Source organism: Dasypus novemcinctus, chromosome 26 (assembly GCF_030445035.2).
Source record: "Dasypus novemcinctus isolate mDasNov1 chromosome 26, mDasNov1.1.hap2, whole genome shotgun sequence".
Taxonomy (NCBI): Eukaryota; Metazoa; Chordata; class Mammalia; order Cingulata; family Dasypodidae; genus Dasypus; species Dasypus novemcinctus.
In genome coordinates this window covers 57,049,150-57,065,588 of record NC_080698.1, presented here as the reverse complement: position 1 = coordinate 57,065,588, position 16,439 = coordinate 57,049,150, and the positions used below count along the sequence as shown (strand labels likewise).

Genomic DNA, 16,439 nt, shown 5'->3' with positions numbered 1-16,439 from the left:
GCAGCCTGGGGGCTGCTCTGAGGGAAGGCAGCAGACCCCCAGGGCTGGACCTGGACTTCTGGGGAGTTGGGCTATCACCCCTTTCCCATGCCTGCCTCCCACTCCTCCTTGACCCTGTCCCAGGGCTGCCCTGGATGTGGCCAAGCCGAGTCCCTACACCTGTGAAACCTAAGGTGGGGAGAATTAGGTGACACCACATCTCCGCAGTATCACGAGGACTGCATGAACAGCATTCTGTGCATGGCAGGTGCTTTTAAGTAAGCGCTGGAAACATACATGGGGAAGGAAGGGAGCCAGCCCAGCCTCAGAGCCTTCTCTCACCTGAAATTCTGGGGTCAGGTCAGTCTACTTGGCCAAGTGGAGCCCAGGGGGGCAGCTGGGCCTGAGGTGCGTCATGACCCAGTGGGGTGACCTCACCTGGGAGAGGAGGGGCTGCTGCTGGGACTCTAGCTCCAGAGAACCCCCACAGCCGCAAGGTGACGACGGCACTGGGTGAACCCCTGCCGGGCCCCTCACTGCCCGGGTGCTGCCTGGAAGCTCTGGGGGAGGCTGGTGAGAGGTTGCTGCTTCCCCTGCCCCTCACACCTCCAGGAAGCCCCCAGGGCCAGCTCCCACCCTCTGCAGGCTGCCGTGGCTCTCAGGACAAAGGCTCAGGCTCCCCACTGTGGATTCAAGCTTTATTGTCACCCACAGATGCCCACCTGCCCCTTCCTGGCCTGGTCGGTGCCATGGGAGAAGCCAGGCTCAGAGGAGCAAGCCGGGACGGGAGGCTGGCTGGGAGGGTCCTGGGCGCTGCAGGGGAGACCAAGGCCCACCTCCCGGTGGGTGTCCCTGAGTGCTGCCCAGCCCCAGGGGCGCCAGGCTAGTCTGTGCTGGGGGCGGGGCCCCCGTCCCCTGGTGCTCCCCCACGGAGCCCCTCCCCACGAGTGTGCAAGAAGCAGGACGGCAGTGGCCCGCAGCCAGCGCCCGCCCCGCTCAGCAGTCCAGGCCGAGGGACAGGAGCAGGTCCTCGAGCGCCCTCAGCCGCTGCTGCGCCTCCTCGATGGCGCTGTAGGTCTGCACCGTGCTGGCCACGTGGAAGCGAATGTCGTCCACCAGAGGGATGGAGTCTGTCTCCTGCCGGGCCGCCACGGCTGCCGCCTCCTCCTTCACGGCCTCGGCAAAGTCCTCACGCTCCACCAACTGCGGGGCAGGCAGGATCATGCCGCAACTCCCAGCGCACGCACACACATGCACACACGCACACACACCACGCCCTGGCCTCCCCTGCTGGCCCACCTTCTCGATGACCTTGGCCATGTACTCGGTGCACTGGTCCTCGAGCCGCGCCAGGCGAAAGAGCTTGGCCACGCGCCACACGCCCACCACACTGTCTTCGTCCAGCAGCTGGGCCAGGCTGCGGCCACAGAGCCGCTTCAGGCCCGGCAGCAGGTACATGTCGGCCACGCACAGCACATCGTAGGCTGCCTCAGGTGGCAGCTGCAGGCAGAGAGGGGGTGGGGGCGCCCCCAGGTCACCCGGGGCCTCCCAGGTGCCAGCAGCTGAGGCTGGGACCTGCTTGGGAGAGGGCAGGACCCTAGGGTGGGCACCAAGCGCCCCCTGCCAGGCCAGCCGGGGCCCTACCGGGACTCCCTGGAATCCAAGGGGCCCGCAAGGGGCAGCAAGGGTTGAGACAGCTTCCTGGGCCTCTGCCAGGCTGAGAGCCCCGGAATCCGAGTGGACGGGGCCTTGGCAGGGGAGAGCTTGTTATGGGTTGACCTTGGCCCACCAAAAAGGTCTGTTGTCATCCTAACCCCCAAAATGGAGTTGACTAAGTGAGAATAAAACCATACAAGAGGTGGGTGGGCCCTTAGCCCAACATGAGTAGTGTTCTTACAAGGGGAGAGGACACAGGACAGGGAGAAGACCACGGGGTGGTGGAGGCAGAGCCTGACGTGCTGCAGCAGCAAGCCAAGGGGCTCCGAGGGATGCCAAGGGGTGCCAAGGAGTGCGAAGGGATGCCCAGGGGTGCCAAGGGATGCCAAGGAGCGCCAAGGCACCACCAGAATCTGCGAGAGGCAGGAAGGACTCTCCCCACAGCTTCCGAGGAAGCCGACACCTTGATTCCAGACTGTCGGCCTCAAGAACTGAGAGACCACGAAGTCCTGTTGTTCTAAACCACCCAGTTTGTGGCACCGTGTTCTAGGGAAGCCCCAGGAAACAGAGCCCGAGCCCTGAGGTCCCAGAGACCTGAATCCCGACACCGTCACTGGGGATTTGGAGCTGCACCTACACCCGTACCCTGAGCTGGGAGACGGGTTTCCAGCTTCGGCCCAGGCTCTGGCCCCCACAGGGCGCGCTGGGCAACTGCAGGATGGACGCCGCCGTCGCTGGAGGCCGGCGCGCACTGTCCATCCCCCACTACGGGCGCAGTCCCAACCCCTCAAGGGGCCGGGGACGACGCGTTTCATCTGCAAGAGACCTAAGGGCGCGGGTCCTGCTGTCACCCCCATTTTCTAGATGGGGAAACCAAGGCTCCAGGCGTTTTAAGTAACTTGCCCAGCACTGCATGGCTCAGAAGTGGCTAGCCCAGGAGTCAAGCTGGGTTGCCCCAAAGTCCTGGCGCGAGGCCGTGGAACCACTCTGCCTCTCCAGCCGCCCCTGCATAGGCAAAGGTGGGCCCCGGAGGGAGAGCCGGACCACCTGCAGAAGCGGGCAGGGGTGAGGGGAGGCAGGGGGACGGAGCCCAGGCCACCAGCGAAGGGCCGCCCACAACATGCACTGACCCCTCCATCAGTGACGGGGGATGGCTCCGCCACGGCTGCTCCGCCGCAGACCTCGTCTCTTCCCTGTTGGAAAGCGAGGCCGCTGACTGAGTTCTCTCCGGTGTGAGATGAGAAGCAGCCCATGCAACTTCCACGCTGCTTATGACAAAGGAAGCTGCGTGCCCTGCTTTCCTCTTGCTCCTCTTCTAGAACACGACCCTGCCTGTGGCCCAAGCTCTGGGTGCAGAGAAGACCATCACCCTTGGACGCTGGCCTCCACCTGATTTTGTAGAGACACATTTTACTGGAACACACTCAGGCCCGTTCCTTTCTGTCCAAGGCTGCTTCTCCACTACAGGGCCGAGGTGAGAAGTTGTGACAGGGACTGTGTGGTATCTGCTACCTGGCCCTTGACAGAAGAAGCTGGCCGACCCTGCTTTGGGGTGAGGCAGGGCGACAAGACCAAGGGACAGCTGGGGTCCCACAAACCTGCCTAGGGCACTCATCTCAGAAGTTTAGGAACAAAGTTCTCTCTTCCTTAAGCTGCCACGTTTTCAGGGCTCTTTGTTACAGCAGCATGGCCTTCACACACACACACACACATACACTCCAGCAGGGAAAGCCTTCAGCACTGATGGCAGCTGTCCCCATGGCCCTGTGTCAGTGACATCTGGGGGCAGATGAAGAAAAAGGCAGATCGCGGGATAAGAGCTGACACGAGAACAAACCTCAGGGATCTGCAGTCACCCAGGGGTAGGCCCAGGGCTTCCGGTTGCTGAGTGATGGGGATGGTTCAGGGTTACTGCCCCTGCCTGCCTCTCCAGCTGGAGAGCCTGGGATTCCAGGGCCCTGGCCCAAGCCTGTGCAGGGTGCAGAGTCCCCTAAGTGGCAAGCACTCATGACATGCGTCTTGTCACTTGCTCCCGATCTGGAACCTGACAAGGCACCCTTTGTCTCAAAGAAATATCCAAAACGGTCCTGCAGCCATCCTCCACAGCCTCACGGAGCCAGCCAGAGCTCCCCCAGGCCCCGACCGGGGCCCCAGCACTCCCTGGAGCCCATCTCCAGGGGGACGTGCACCCAACCTGGGCTGCCGCCCCCCGTCCCCGGACCCAGTGCAGGCAGCCCCCTCCCAAGCGCCCCACCTCTGTGTGGTCACTGTACATGTAGTAGAGCACGTGGGTGAAGATGCTGGGAGAGATGCCGTGCAGGGTGATGGCCGGGAGGCCCCCCGAGGCCTCCAGCTCCTCGTTCTCCCGGAAGTGGTCATCCAGCAGGGCCCGGAAGTAGTCGCTGCGGCCGCAGAAGAAGGCCTGGGGAAGGCCAGGCTCAGGGGGTGCCAGGCCAGGCCCTGTCCCTGGAGGAGCCGACAGAAGGCTCAGGGCAGCGGGGGGCGGGGAGTGGGCACCTTGTGGCAGAGGAAGTTGCAGTCAGCCACACGGAAGCAGACGTCGGGGCAGCTGTTGAAGCCATCCGGGCACGAGAAGGGCAGCTCCCCGAGGTCACCCTGCGGAGAGAGGGAGAGAGGAGCCCCATTGGAGTGGGTGAGGTGGGGACAGAAGCCAGCCCTGGGCCAAGAGCCTTGTTCTCAGATTTGAATACAAACCAAATAAGCAATAAGAAAAATCGACAACTAGCTCAGAAAAAGGAAGGGTCAGGAATTGAATGGGAGTGAGTGGTGCTTCCCCTTGCTGGCGCCCCTCGGCAGGTGGCCCGGCCCACCCACACTCACCCGCAGCTCAGGGGGCAGGGCGCAGTCAGCCAGCAGGGCCAGGTCCTCCTGGAGGCGGGGGTCGGCCGGGGGCGGCTCGATGGTCAGCACCTTCACGCACGTGCCAGGCTTGGAGGCCACTGTGGGGGGGGGTGCGCGCAGATGCAGGGGCCAGGCTGGCACTGCCAGCTCCCACCCATGCCCCAGACCCCACACCCTGCACCCACCGAACTCGGACACCTTCTCGCACTTGGCCTCGAGGTCGCTGAGCAGGCCCCACAGCTGGCACTGCTTGGCGAGGCGCTCGCAGTCACTGACGTGCTCCACGCCAACGTCCAGGCGGCCTGCGGGCCAGGCGGGTGGTCAGGGACCAGAGGGCCTGGCGGTCAGGCAGGAGGCAGGGTGGGGGCCCCTCGGATCCCTGCTGCCTGGGTTCCTCATCAAGAAGAGCCTCAGGTCCCAAGGTCAGATGGGCAGGGATGTGGGTGGGATAAGCTCTTCCAGAGCAGAATGGGTGCGGAGACACCGGCCACAGTCCCACAACCCAACCCTTGTTGCTTCTGGAATTCCTCTGCCTTCAGGGGAGGCGACGCCAGCTTATGGGCGGCTCCACCCTCAGAAGCCGCTCCTGGGTTTACTGCTGGCCAGAGGGCAGCCCCTCCCCAACCGCACTCGCGCCCAGGGTGGGTCACCTGTGTACAGGTACTGCAGCAAGGCCCCGAAGGCCACCGGGTTGATCTGTGGACCGAGAGCGAGCGGGGGATCAGAGGCAGCCCCCGGACACGAGCCCGGCCCGGGGCTCCTCCCGGAGACGCTGGAGGACACGAGCCGGCTAGGGGCTCCTCCCGGGGACACTGGAGGACACGAGCCCGGCCCGGGGCTCCTCCCGGGGACGCTGGGGGATGCTGGAGGACACGAGCCCGGCCCAGGGCTCCTCCGGGGACGCTGGAGGACACGAGCCCAGCCCAGGGCTCCTCCAGGGACGCTGAAGGACATGAGCCCAGCCCGGGGCTCCTCCCGGGGACGCTGGAGGACACGAGCCCGGCCCGGGGCTCCTCCCGGGGACGCTGGGGGATGCTGGAGGACACGAGCCCGGCCCAGGGCTCCTCCGGGGACGCTGGAGGACACGAGCCCAGCCCAGGGCTCCTCCAGGGACGCTGGAGGACATAAGCCCGGCCCGGGGCTCCTCCCGGGGACGCTGGAGGACACGAGCCCGGCCCGGGGCTCCTCCCGGGGACGCTGGGGGATGCTGGAGGACACAAGCCCGGCCCGGGGCTCCTCCCGGAGATGCTGGAGGACACGAGCCGGCTAGGGGCTCCTCCTGGGGACGCTGGAGGACACGAGCCCGGCCCGGGGCTCCTCCCGGGGACGCTGGGGGATGCTGGAGGACACGAGCCCGGCCCAGGGCTCCTCCGGGGACGCTGGAGGACACGAGCCCAGCCCGGGGCTCCTCCAGGGACGCTGGAGGACATGAGCCCGGCCCGGGGCTCCTCCCGGGGACGCTGGGGGATGCTGGAAGACACGAGCCCGGCCCGGGGCTCCTCCCGGGGACGCTGGAGGACACGAGTATGGCCCAGGGCTCCTCCCGGGGACGCTGGAGGACACGAGTCTGGCCCGGGGCTCCTCCCGGGGACGCTGGAGGACACAAGCCCGGCCCGGGGCTCCTCCTGGGGACGCTGGAGGACGCACCAGTGGGTGCCTGAGGACCACGACGTTTTTGCCCTTCCACTTGGTATCCAGCATGTTAGCGAAGTAGGGGCTGCGGGCACCCAAGACACAGCGGTGGGCCCTGAAGGGCTTCCCGTGCACGATGAAGACCACGTCGCTGTGGCTGCCTTGCTCCAGGAGCCTGAGGGTGCGGGTGGAGGCGGGGGAGAAGGCGCGTTCAGCAGGGCTGCTCCCTCCGTTTCCCCCTTCCCGTCACCAACCCAGAAAGAGAGCTCTCAACCCTGTGTGGACCCGACGCCTTCTCACCGCTGCAGGAAGTCGTCGTAGTAATCCCGCCTCCTGCAGGAGGCCGTGACTTGCTTGTAGTCTCGGAGTGCCCGGCGGATGGGGTCGCTGAGCGCCCCATAGAGGCAGCGCTCGCCGTCGAAGGTGTTGGCCTCGCAGCGGGCTCCTGGGGGGGGCAGGGCTCAGTCAGCGGGGCCTGGGCCGGCCCCCTGAGGCGGGGGAGGGGTCTGGAGCGCAGTGGGTGCGGCTGCCTCTCGGACTCAGGCCAGCCCGGGACCACGTCTCTGCCAGCTTGGGGAGAATTCCAGTCTCCCTGCCCCTTCTCTCCACCTCCACTCACAAGGGGCCCGTAGCTCTGGAGACCCTTTCCCAAAGTCGCCTGGATTGTTCTGACCCTGGCATCCTCCCTCCTGGGACCCAGACACACGCGAATCCTCCACTCACTAGGCACACTTTCATCGACCCACATGGCAAATGAGAGCAGACTCTGTGGCTGGCTCTGTGCTAGGCCCTGGGGACACAGCCATGACAGGAGAGGCAGGTTCCCACACTCACTGAACTCACAGTCCAGTGGGGGAGAAGGGTGTTGGGCAAGTTGACAAATAACATCTGGTAACAAGCCAGTGGTTACTAAGACAAATACAGCAAGGCAAAAGGTGACAATGGTGGCAGTCAGCAAAGTCCTGAATGGAGGGGGTAAGCCATGCAAAGACCTGGGGGACGGGCAGTCCGAGCGGAAGGAACAGCAAGTGCACAGTATCGGGGCAGGCACCAGGGTGGAGTGCAGGTGTGGCATAAAGAAGGCCTGGCGCAGCTGGAAGGCGTGAGCACAGGGGAGAGCGCGTGGGGATGAGGCCAGAGAGGAGAGGACAGGTCAGGTAGGACCTGGCAGGTGCGGGAAGGCATTCTAGCTTTATTCTAAATGCTGTGGGAAGGCATCAGAGGATTTAAGCAGATCAGGGTTGTTATGTGACTATCGCCCTGCCTGCGATATGGAGAACAGACTGCAGGTGGGGTAAGAGGGGAAGCTGGGAGAACTGCATCCAGGAGAGAGATGCTGACGCCACCAGCCTGGCCTAGGAGGTAGCCATGGAGATGAGGAAGAAGAGGAGAAAGCAGATCAAAAGTAGCGCTAACTGGACTCACTCCCACGTCTGGGGGTTAGATGTGGGAGTGAGGGTAATAAAAAGAGGACTCAAGGGAGCTCCTGGGTATCTGCAGATGTAAACACACACACACACACACACACACACGTGCACATGCACACAGTGTCCTTGCCCCTTCCTCTCACCATTGGCCAGAAGGTAGAGTACCAGCTCCTCATGCCCACACAGGCAGGCATAGTATCTGAAGGAGGGAAGGAGGGTGATGAAGCAGTGGTCAGCGCCAAAGGGCCACCCCCAGTCTGCGCTGATCATCCCACCCACCTAGGTAGCACTCACAAAGGGGTGCTGTCCCCTGCCCACCCTGCCCACCCTCCACCGGCACTCACAAAGGCGTGCTGTCCCATTTGTCCCGCACATTCACCTCCACATCTCGCTGCTCCAACAAGTACCTGGGCAGGGAGGAGGTCGGGGCCTGGGTCAGGACCGGGTCGTGGTCTGAGAGGAGACTCTAGGGGAGGGCAAGGGAGGCAGGCAGGCCAGAGCAAGAAAAGCCTTCCAGACAAAGGGACAAACAAGACAAGGGTCTGGAGAAAGGAAAGCATCAGGAGATAGGGAACATCAACGGCAGGTGGCAGAGGAATGACAGGCTGGAGGGGCAAAGGCCAGGCCCAGGAGCAGAAGAGGCTGAGACCTGGGGAGGAGTACGGGAGCAAAAAAGGAGGCAGCAGCATGGCAGGTATGGAAGTGGTATAGACCAGGTGATAAGGTGTGGAGAGAATGCACAGATTCTAGAAGGTAAAAAGTCAGAGGAGTCAGCAATGATGCCGGGAAAGCCATCACTGGTATACAGGAAGGTGAGAATTTCAATCTGGACATGAATGTCTGAGTCAGGTAGGGGCAGCCCAGAAGAGACGTCCAGGATTTACAAGTTAGACCTGGGAGTGCTCTGGGTTACATGGCTTTGGGGGTCATCAACTCTTGTGTGGCTTCTTGATGCTGGGAATAGGACAAGGGAGTCTAAAGGAGGGAGAAACCACAGGAAGCCTGGACCGCCCCATGGGTGGTCAGGGCCAGGGCAAGAGAAAGGAAGGCAGAGAGAAAGGAGACCAAGGAGGACAGCCAAGGAAGAGAGGTGCCCTAGATCCCAACGGGCACACACCCACCCTCGTCTGCCCCACGGAAACAGCGATCTCAGCGCCAGACTTGCTTTAGCTGCAGTTAGGGGCTGTTGAAAATTGAATTCCTGGGTACCGCAGGCCGATACTGTGTCCCCTGCGCCAGGCCAAGAAATGTCAGAGAACAGATCCATGTCTGGATTCCACAGGGCCCGAGCATCTGGGCCCTGCTCGCTCAGAGGAGCTGCCCCTCTTCTTTGCTAGTTTCTCCTTCGGGCCCTCGCGTAGCCATCCCCTCCTCCAGAAAGCCCTCCCAGACCACCCGGAGTCAGTCATCCCCCACGCGTCTCCCCTGAGCACGCCCGTCCCAAAGGCTGCGCGGCCCCTGAGCATCCCCCAGCTCTACTCAGGTTCTGTGCCCCGGGCGCCTCTTGGCCGGTGCTCTCCTTCCCTGAGGCCGTCCAACAGCATCTCCCAGCCAGCGGCGGCCAGAGGTCTTCCGCCCCCTCCCGCGGCCCGGCACTGCGGAGCCTCTCACCGCACTCGGCCCACATCCCCCTTCCTGCAGCTGGCGAAGAGGTCGCTGGTGTCCATGTCGCGGGCGGCTCGGACCTGAGGCCGAAAGACCCCAGGCAGCGACAGCGGCGCGTCCGGGCCGGATGTAAACACTCGCCGGCTGGCCCCGCCCCCGGGGCCGCCCCGACCCGAGTTGCGCTCCGCAGCGGCGCCTGGCGCCGGGAGGACCGACCTCCGCGGCCCGGACCCCTCTCAGCCTCCAGTCACCACGCCCCGCCGGCCTACGGCCCCCCACCCCCGTCGCGGCCGCCCAGGCCTCCCTTTGCTCCACAGTGGGAGTTCGCGGCCCCCGCCTCCATCACAGACACCCCAACCCTGGAAGAACGAGGCGGGCAGGCGGACGGGCTGGGCTCAGCTTCGCCTCCCGGACGGGTTTAATGGGGGTCCCGGTGTGCAGGATGCACTCGCCGCCCGCGCTCCCCGCACTCTGAGCAGGGGCGGACGGACAGGGTCAGAGGCAGCGACTGCACCGGGCCGCAGAGCCGGGGTTCAGTGGGGCCGGGAAAGCAGGGTTCAGTGCCACGGCGGGGGCCCCGGGGCGGTGCCTGAGCCTCGGGCTCAGATGCTCAGGGCCGCGGGGCGGGAGCGGGGAGCGGATCTGTGCGAAGACTGTTTCGTAATGTTGGCGGGAAGCCGAGAAATCCCCGCCTGGAGGGCCACATTGCGGGGTGGCGGCGGGAGAAACCCGGGAGGGCAGGAAGGTGCGGGGCTTCCGCGGGGTCCGCCCTCGTGCCCAGCGCGGGCGCGCAGGGACGGCCGGGGGGCCCAGTGAGCCAGGACCCGCCGACCGGCTTAGGCTGGCTCCCTCGGGCCCGCGTTGCCGCGTCCCAGCCGGGCGCCCCTCACAGGTGCGTGTCCTCCTCGAACACGTCCGAGTCCTCGGGGTCCCGCTTGCCCCCCATGAGCGCGCTCCAGCCCCCCGGGCCATTGACGGCCCCGCCGCCGTTCAGGCTGGGCTGCTTCTCCTGCATCTCTGACTGGCTGTCGCTGGCCACGTCCAGCGTGGGGTTGTCGTGGCAGCCGTTCTCCACGAAGCGCAGCTCCTCGCCGTGCGACTGCGGATGGGTGGGAGGGGGGCGCTGGGCAGGCGCGCTGGGCGGCCACGGCCCCCACGCCCTCCTCTGCCCCCAACAGCCGCACCTTCCGGCTTGAGCTGGGTTCCACAATTCCCTGGTCTTGTGGCCGTAATCTAGTCATTTATGTCTCCCTTCCTAGTATGTAAATCCCTAGACAACAAATCCCAGGGATCCCTGCTCTTCTGGTCCCAGAGCTTTAGACCTTTCTAAAAATAATTCTAAAATCCTTTGCCTTCTAGATATCATCTGACCCCTCCCAACATTTTACAGAAGAGCAGTCAGCGCAGACCGGCCGTCTGGAGGTGGGCAGAGCTGAGGTGGGTCAGCAGAGCCTGCTTCCTTCCTCCCTGGGCAGCCTCCCGGCCTCAGCCCTCCCAGGCGCCCCTCTAGGAAGCGTAGACCCTGCAGGCCCCTCCTGCCTGGAATTGGCACTGGTGCCCCCAGAAAACCCAGTTCCAGGGTTCCCCTAGTTCCCCCAGACCCAGCGAGCCAGCACCCCGTTCTCTCCCTGCACGTCCAGCACCTGCCTTCGGGCTGGCGCTTGCAGGGAGGTGCAGCTCTGGGGTGCCAGGCCCTGTACAAGTAGCTGCCATTGTGTGAGCCAAGGGCCGTTCTTACACCCCAGCTGACTGGGGAGGAAGCGGCGCCTGAGAGGCCAGGGGAGCTCGTGGGGCACTCTGCTCCTCCAGCACCCACTCAGCCTGGGGCCCTGCTGCCCGCATGCCCCCACGCTCACCACGTGTTTGAGCTTGGGCAGCCGGCGCTGCCAGCAGTTGTAGAGCAGGCCGAGCACAATGATGACGACACAGATGGCACCGATGACCACCAGCACCACGAAGAGCGTCCCATAGTCGCTGCGCACCTGGCTGGGCCGTGCCTGGCAGCTGCTGGTCATGGAGTAGTTCTGGATGCCGATCTGGGAGCAGGGGGAGGGCAGCCAGAAGCTTCTGCTGTGTCCTGGGTCCACAGGCCAGGGGCTCAGGGCCTGGGGCAAGCTTTTAAAGGTGCTGGCACATGCTGGCCGCAGGCCCCGGCGCTCCCTCAGAGGCCTGCACCTGCACCTTCACCCATCAGGGCTCTCTGCTCTGGCCAGCCCACTAGCCTGAGGGCAACTCCAAGCCCCCTACTCCCCACATCCTCATTCCTCACCACCTTCCCACCCTCCAGCCCCACCATGACTTCTGCCCCAACCCTTGCTAGGCATTATCCAATCTAGACGGAGCCCAGAGCCCCACTTCCACTGATGGTAAAGGAAAGAAAGAAGGGAAAAGTAAGGGTAGTGTGAGCCCCTCCCCACACACCCAGCACCCACCCACTCACGGGATCAGGCTCCTGCAAACGCTTCCACCTTTGCACGTGGGGAGGGGTGCTGAAGTAGTCTAGGCTTCCTAACCCTAGGAAAGGTGCATCAGGGCCACCTGGCCTCCTCCTCCCCCTGGGCACCACCTGCTCTGAGCTGCCCAGCACCCTTCCCCACCTGCCTGTGGCCCCGGCGGGGCTGCCCTAGGGCCTGCCTCCTGTGGCCAAGTGGCTGCTGTGCCCCCACTGGGCCAGGCAGAGCCACTCTCCCACAGATCAGAATGTCAGGCAGAGGAAGCAAGGAGAGCGACGTGCTTCTCGAGGACAGCAGCAGGGCCAGGGTGCAGACGGCCTCCACTGGCTCCTGATGCAGAGACCCCACGCTGCCCGGGGGCCTTCTAAGGTGGGGTCAGCTCTTCCTTGGGCTCTCTGACTCACCCTGTATAGTTCCAGTATTCATTTTGAAGCTATTAAGGGTCATTTTTTCCTTGCTAGATTCACCCACTAATGAACTTACTAAATTCACCTACTAGTCTACTTCCAAGGACCCAGGAGGCCTTTTGATCAGTCAGTTTGAATTGAGTGCCCTCCTCTCTCCCCATGCTCCCACATGAATACTGAGTTGCCTCTGTGAAAGAAAGGATGAAGCCAGCCCGAGCTTCCCCAGCCCCAGTGTTCCTAAACCCAGAATTCCAGCACTGGAAAGGCCCTCAGTGGCCATCTGGCCAGTATGACATGGAAGCTCCAAGCCTGGCTCTCCCACCTACTAACTGTGCAGTCACGGGCAGGTCCCTGAGCCCTCTCTCGTCTTACAGGGGTTTTCAGCAGTACATGGTGGGGTGCCAGATTTAACCCTCACAACCTGGTGGGATGCAGATGAGGACAAAGTGAGAGAACCCAGGGCAGAGTCCAGCACATAGCACACACTCAGTGGGCTTATCAAAGGGAAAACAACAGAAGCCCTCTCAGCCTTGCATGTAATAGATAAGGAAGCAGGGGCCCAAGATGACACACAGCCCATTTTTGCTGTCAAATACCCCAGAGCTCTCAAGACTGAAAAGGACTGCTCCTAGGGCATGGGGTTTCTCAGTTCGTAGAGGTAGAGCTGTGGAGATGGTGGCTGTCCTCTTAATTGTATGGGTCAGAGGGGAGTTAAGGTGGTGCAGGTGGTGTGAGGAGCAGGAAAGAGAAGAGGATTCTGGGCTTCCCCCTGGGCCACTGTCTCTGTGCAGTCCTGCGTGGAGGCAGCAGCTCAGGAGCAGAGGTAGCCAGGCTCTCCCCTCGGTCCAGGTGTCTCAGGACGGCCAGGCAGCTACAGCCTGTCCCTGGGTCAAACACCTCACAGGACGGTAGCCCCCAGGCCCCCACTCCCAACCCCCAAGGGGCGCCTGGGTGGATGAGCACTAGTAGCCTCCAGTTAGAGAGCTGGTGGTCGGTGGTTGATGGAGCACTTCTGTCTCATGCTCTCCCTGAAGGCCTGCGCTGTGTTCCAGGAACCACATCACACTCTACGACCACTACGGGTTTTCTGCTCAATCCTCTTGGCCAGACAGGGTGTTTCTCCCACTGTTTCCCCAGAAAATTCCCATTTAAACATAAAAATTGCCCTCAGAAAGCTCCCTGTCTGAGTCCTCTCCTGCCTCCCCTTCTCTTACCACTGCCTGGCTCCCTCTGCAGCCCCTGACTGCACCTACTCTGTGCTCTCCCATTGGGAGATGCATTGCCTGGCTCTGCAGTTACTTGTCCATATGCTCTATCTTCCCACTGGAGCTGTGTCTGAGTTCCCTAACCCAGGAGCCTGCCAAGAGCAAAACTCTGTCTTCTGCCCCTTTGGACCACAGGGTAAGGCAGCTTCCTGTCCTGGAGAGAGGTAAGTCCTGTTTCCAGAGGGTTCCTGTAAGGAACTGGGGGGAGGAGTGTCAGCAGTAACTGGTCCTAAGGCCTACAGCTCTTACCTCCACCAGACTCCTGCGGATGTCACCCAGCATGGAAAGGACATCTTGAGTGGGCACCACCCCTGGGGGGGAGGGAGAAGACACTGTTATCAGCACAGCCTCGGCGACTGAGGCTCTCCCTCACAGACGCCCAGCAATCCTCTCAGACAGCTTCCAGCCTGAGCTTCCTTAGCCTCACTTCCTGGCTCGCAGTTATACAGATCCTCATGCTACAGCTATTCCCAGTCTCACCTGTACTTGTTTTCCCTTGAATTGATTTACTGAAAAATACGTAGCGGATGCCTCCAGTGCGGCAGGACAGGGATCACACTGGACGGTCACTGTGACGAGCCCACGCGGCTTCGTTTGGCACGCGCCCCTACACCCCACACAGCATGGGCAGTGCCCAGCTCAGCTCAGGCCTGTGCTGAAACCACACCCACCCACCCTGACTCCTGCTCCCAATAACCAGCTCCACACCCTCTTCCTCTTCTCCAGAACCCAAGCTTCGCAGTACCCCCTGAATGCTGAACTGGGGTCCTGTCAGTAGCTCATCCTCCTGCCCTTGAGCCCAAGTTCAGAAGTTCTTTTCGTCACGTGCTTCCCCATGGCTCTGCAGGTGACCGCCCTTGGCCTCAGGATATGCCTGCTGGTGTAGTGCGGCCAGCCCAGGCCCTCTCTCCAGAGGCACCGACTCTCTCCTTCCTGTCACTCACCCTGTTCGCCCACCAAGGTCATTAGAAGGTGCTGCTCCTTCTCGCTGGGCTTGCTCAGGGAGATGTGCCAGTCCCCGTGGCGGCCACTGCCATGGCGGGGCAGCACCTCCTCTACCAGGGCCAGGAGCTGCAGCCCTCGGTGCTGCCGGAACACCTCCTACAAGGAGAGAGAGAGTCCCCTGCCCGTCCTCAGTGAAGGAGAAAGGTTCCGCTGGACCCCTCTGCCTCCAGGTCTAGCTTCCCACTCCAACCTCGGCCCAGCAGCCAAACGTTTAGAAAGGTGATCTAGCTACTCCCAGAGAAAGGCTGTCCGGCAAGCTCTGGGGACCACTGGAGAGGATGGGAGCTGGGCCTTTGGGTGTGACTGGCCATTGGGTGGGGCGGTAGCTTTGTGTGACTTTGGTCCATGGCACCTCCCCACCACTGGCTCTTCTCCAGCTGCCTTGTCCTCATGTGCACGTGGCACCACTGGTCACCCGCCTCCACAGCTCCCAGCTGGACACTGCTCTCCCAGGTGCTCGGCTGTCTTGTGGGTGCCCTGCTGTGGGACCGAGAGCCAGACTGCCCGGGAGGGCACAGGCTTTTCACCCCTGCAGGGTCTCCTGCCACTCCTGACCTCTTTTCAGCTATAGCCAAGCCAATGACCTATCCCCTAGTTGCCATGCCAACCTGAAGGTCACCAGGGTGATTAAAGTGCTGTGCCTCGGTTCCCTGTTACTGTGGCAAGTGCCAGCTCAAGCCTTGGCACTCACTGGCCTGAAAGAAAGCCAAACTCAGTTCTAAATTTGGGAGATGACTGGTGGGTGCTTGGAGATAGGTACACAGCAGCTAGGAAAGACCTAGTTTCTGAAATGGTTCTTACCTTCTTGACTGATTGTGTGTGTGTGTGTGTGTGTGTGTGTGTGTGTGTGTGTGCGCGCGCAGGGAAGGGCTGCATGCCCAGAGTGGGTGACTGACCAAAGCAGCCAACTCTTGCCATAAGATGCACCTTCTCCTCTCCTGCAGCCTGTGCTGCCCCACATATGCATTCCCCACATACTCCTGGGTCAAGATGCCCACAGACCCACAACATCAGACCTGGGAGGCTCTGTATGGCTGGGTTTTCATGCCATTTGTTTTATAGATGGGAAAATGGAATTTCAGTGATAGGGGCAAGGGGAGCCCTGGCGTTGAAATCAAATCAATCTGGGTTTGAATCCATTTACAAGCTCTGTGACTTTAAAACAAAATACTGTACCTCTTTGAGTCTCACTTTCCTCACCTGAAAAGATGGGCAATGGTCCTAAACACCCAAAGCTTACCATGAGAATCAAAAATAAAGTACTTGTTCAATCAACTGGATATCCCAATGGAAAAGACAAAAAGGTATCTTGGCTCACATCTCCCATCACATACTAAAATCATTTCCAGGTGGGCTGCAGATCTAAAGCATTTAGAATTAGGCATAGAAGACTATCTTCGTGACTTTGGAGTAGGCAAAGTTTTCTTAAAAGGACCACAAAAACCGTAAGGAAAAAATGGATAAACTGTACTGTATTATGATCCAGTTAAAATTTTGAAAACTTCTTTCATCAGAAGATACCATTAAGAGAGTGAAAAGGCAACCCACAGAGGGGGGAAAGATATTTATAATAATATCCAATATATTCTTTTATCCAGAATATGAAAATAAGTAATAGAAATCAATGAGAAAAAAACAGATAACCCAACAGATAAATGGACAGAAGACTTGAAAAGGCATTTCACAGAGGAGGCTATCCAAATGGTCAAAAAACATAGGAAGAGGTACTCTTACTTCATTAGCCATCAGGAAAATGCAAATTAAAACCACAAAGTGATATCACTATCTACCTTTCAGTTAGAAAATGAAGTGGTATCACTACCTACCTTCCATTTTTAAAATGAAAAAGATGGACGATACCAAGGGTTGGCAAAGAGGTAGAAGAACCAGAATTCCCAAACACTGCTGATGGGAGTAAAACTGGTGCAAACACTCTGGAAGAATTTTGGGCTCCATCTATTGAAGCTGAATATACACATATACACTGGGACCCAGCCAGCCCATTCCTAGACATCTACCCATCAGAAAGGTGCCCCCATGCTCCCCAAAAAACATCCAAGAACGCCTGCAGCAGCATATTCACAATAGCCTGAAACTGGAAACTCCGCAAAAGACCCTTAACAGTAAAAGGGATAAACAAATAGAATA

The 16,439-nt window shown here is 61.0% G+C and overlaps 2 protein-coding genes across 7 annotated transcripts in view; both read right to left on the bottom strand.

Annotated features, from left to right (window-relative positions):
• Positions 1–663: 663 nt before the first annotated feature.
• ABTB1 (ankyrin repeat and BTB domain containing 1) lies at positions 664–9,325 on the bottom strand. 6 transcript variants are annotated; one of them, XM_071212248.1, is made up of 13 exons: positions 9,168–9,307; positions 8,678–8,786; positions 7,936–7,963; positions 7,700–7,755; positions 6,430–6,574; positions 6,145–6,304; positions 5,148–5,193; positions 4,683–4,799; positions 4,477–4,595; positions 4,153–4,251; positions 3,890–4,057; positions 1,279–1,479; positions 664–1,182 (listed from the first exon to the last, which is right to left on the bottom strand). In XM_071212248.1, exons 3-13 carry the CDS (start codon positions 7,941–7,943, stop codon positions 976–978), a joined length of 1,326 nt encoding a protein of 441 aa, XP_071068349.1. In that variant the 5' UTR covers positions 7,944–7,963; positions 8,678–8,786; positions 9,168–9,307; the 3' UTR covers positions 664–975. The 6 variants fall into 6 exon arrangements, with proteins under 6 accessions (XP_071068349.1, XP_058144750.1, XP_058144751.1 ...); XM_058288767.2 differs by having other exon boundaries at positions 7,901–7,963; positions 9,168–9,305; XM_058288768.2 differs by lacking the exon at positions 8,678–8,786 and having other exon boundaries at positions 7,901–7,963; positions 9,168–9,325.
• Positions 9,326–9,548: 223 nt separating this feature from the next.
• The window catches only part of PODXL2 (podocalyxin like 2), a 50,886-nt gene continuing 43,995 nt past the window's right edge, over positions 9,549–16,439 (bottom strand). The window contains exons 5-8 of the mRNA XM_058288765.1: positions 14,231–14,387; positions 13,536–13,597; positions 11,018–11,197; positions 9,549–10,260 (exon numbers count right to left, since the gene is read on the bottom strand). Of these exons, the coding sequence (XP_058144748.1) occupies positions 10,048–10,260; positions 11,018–11,197; positions 13,536–13,597; positions 14,231–14,387 (612 nt within the window). The 3' untranslated portion in view covers positions 9,549–10,047. The remainder of the gene's footprint in view (positions 10,261–11,017; positions 11,198–13,535; positions 13,598–14,230; positions 14,388–16,439) is intronic.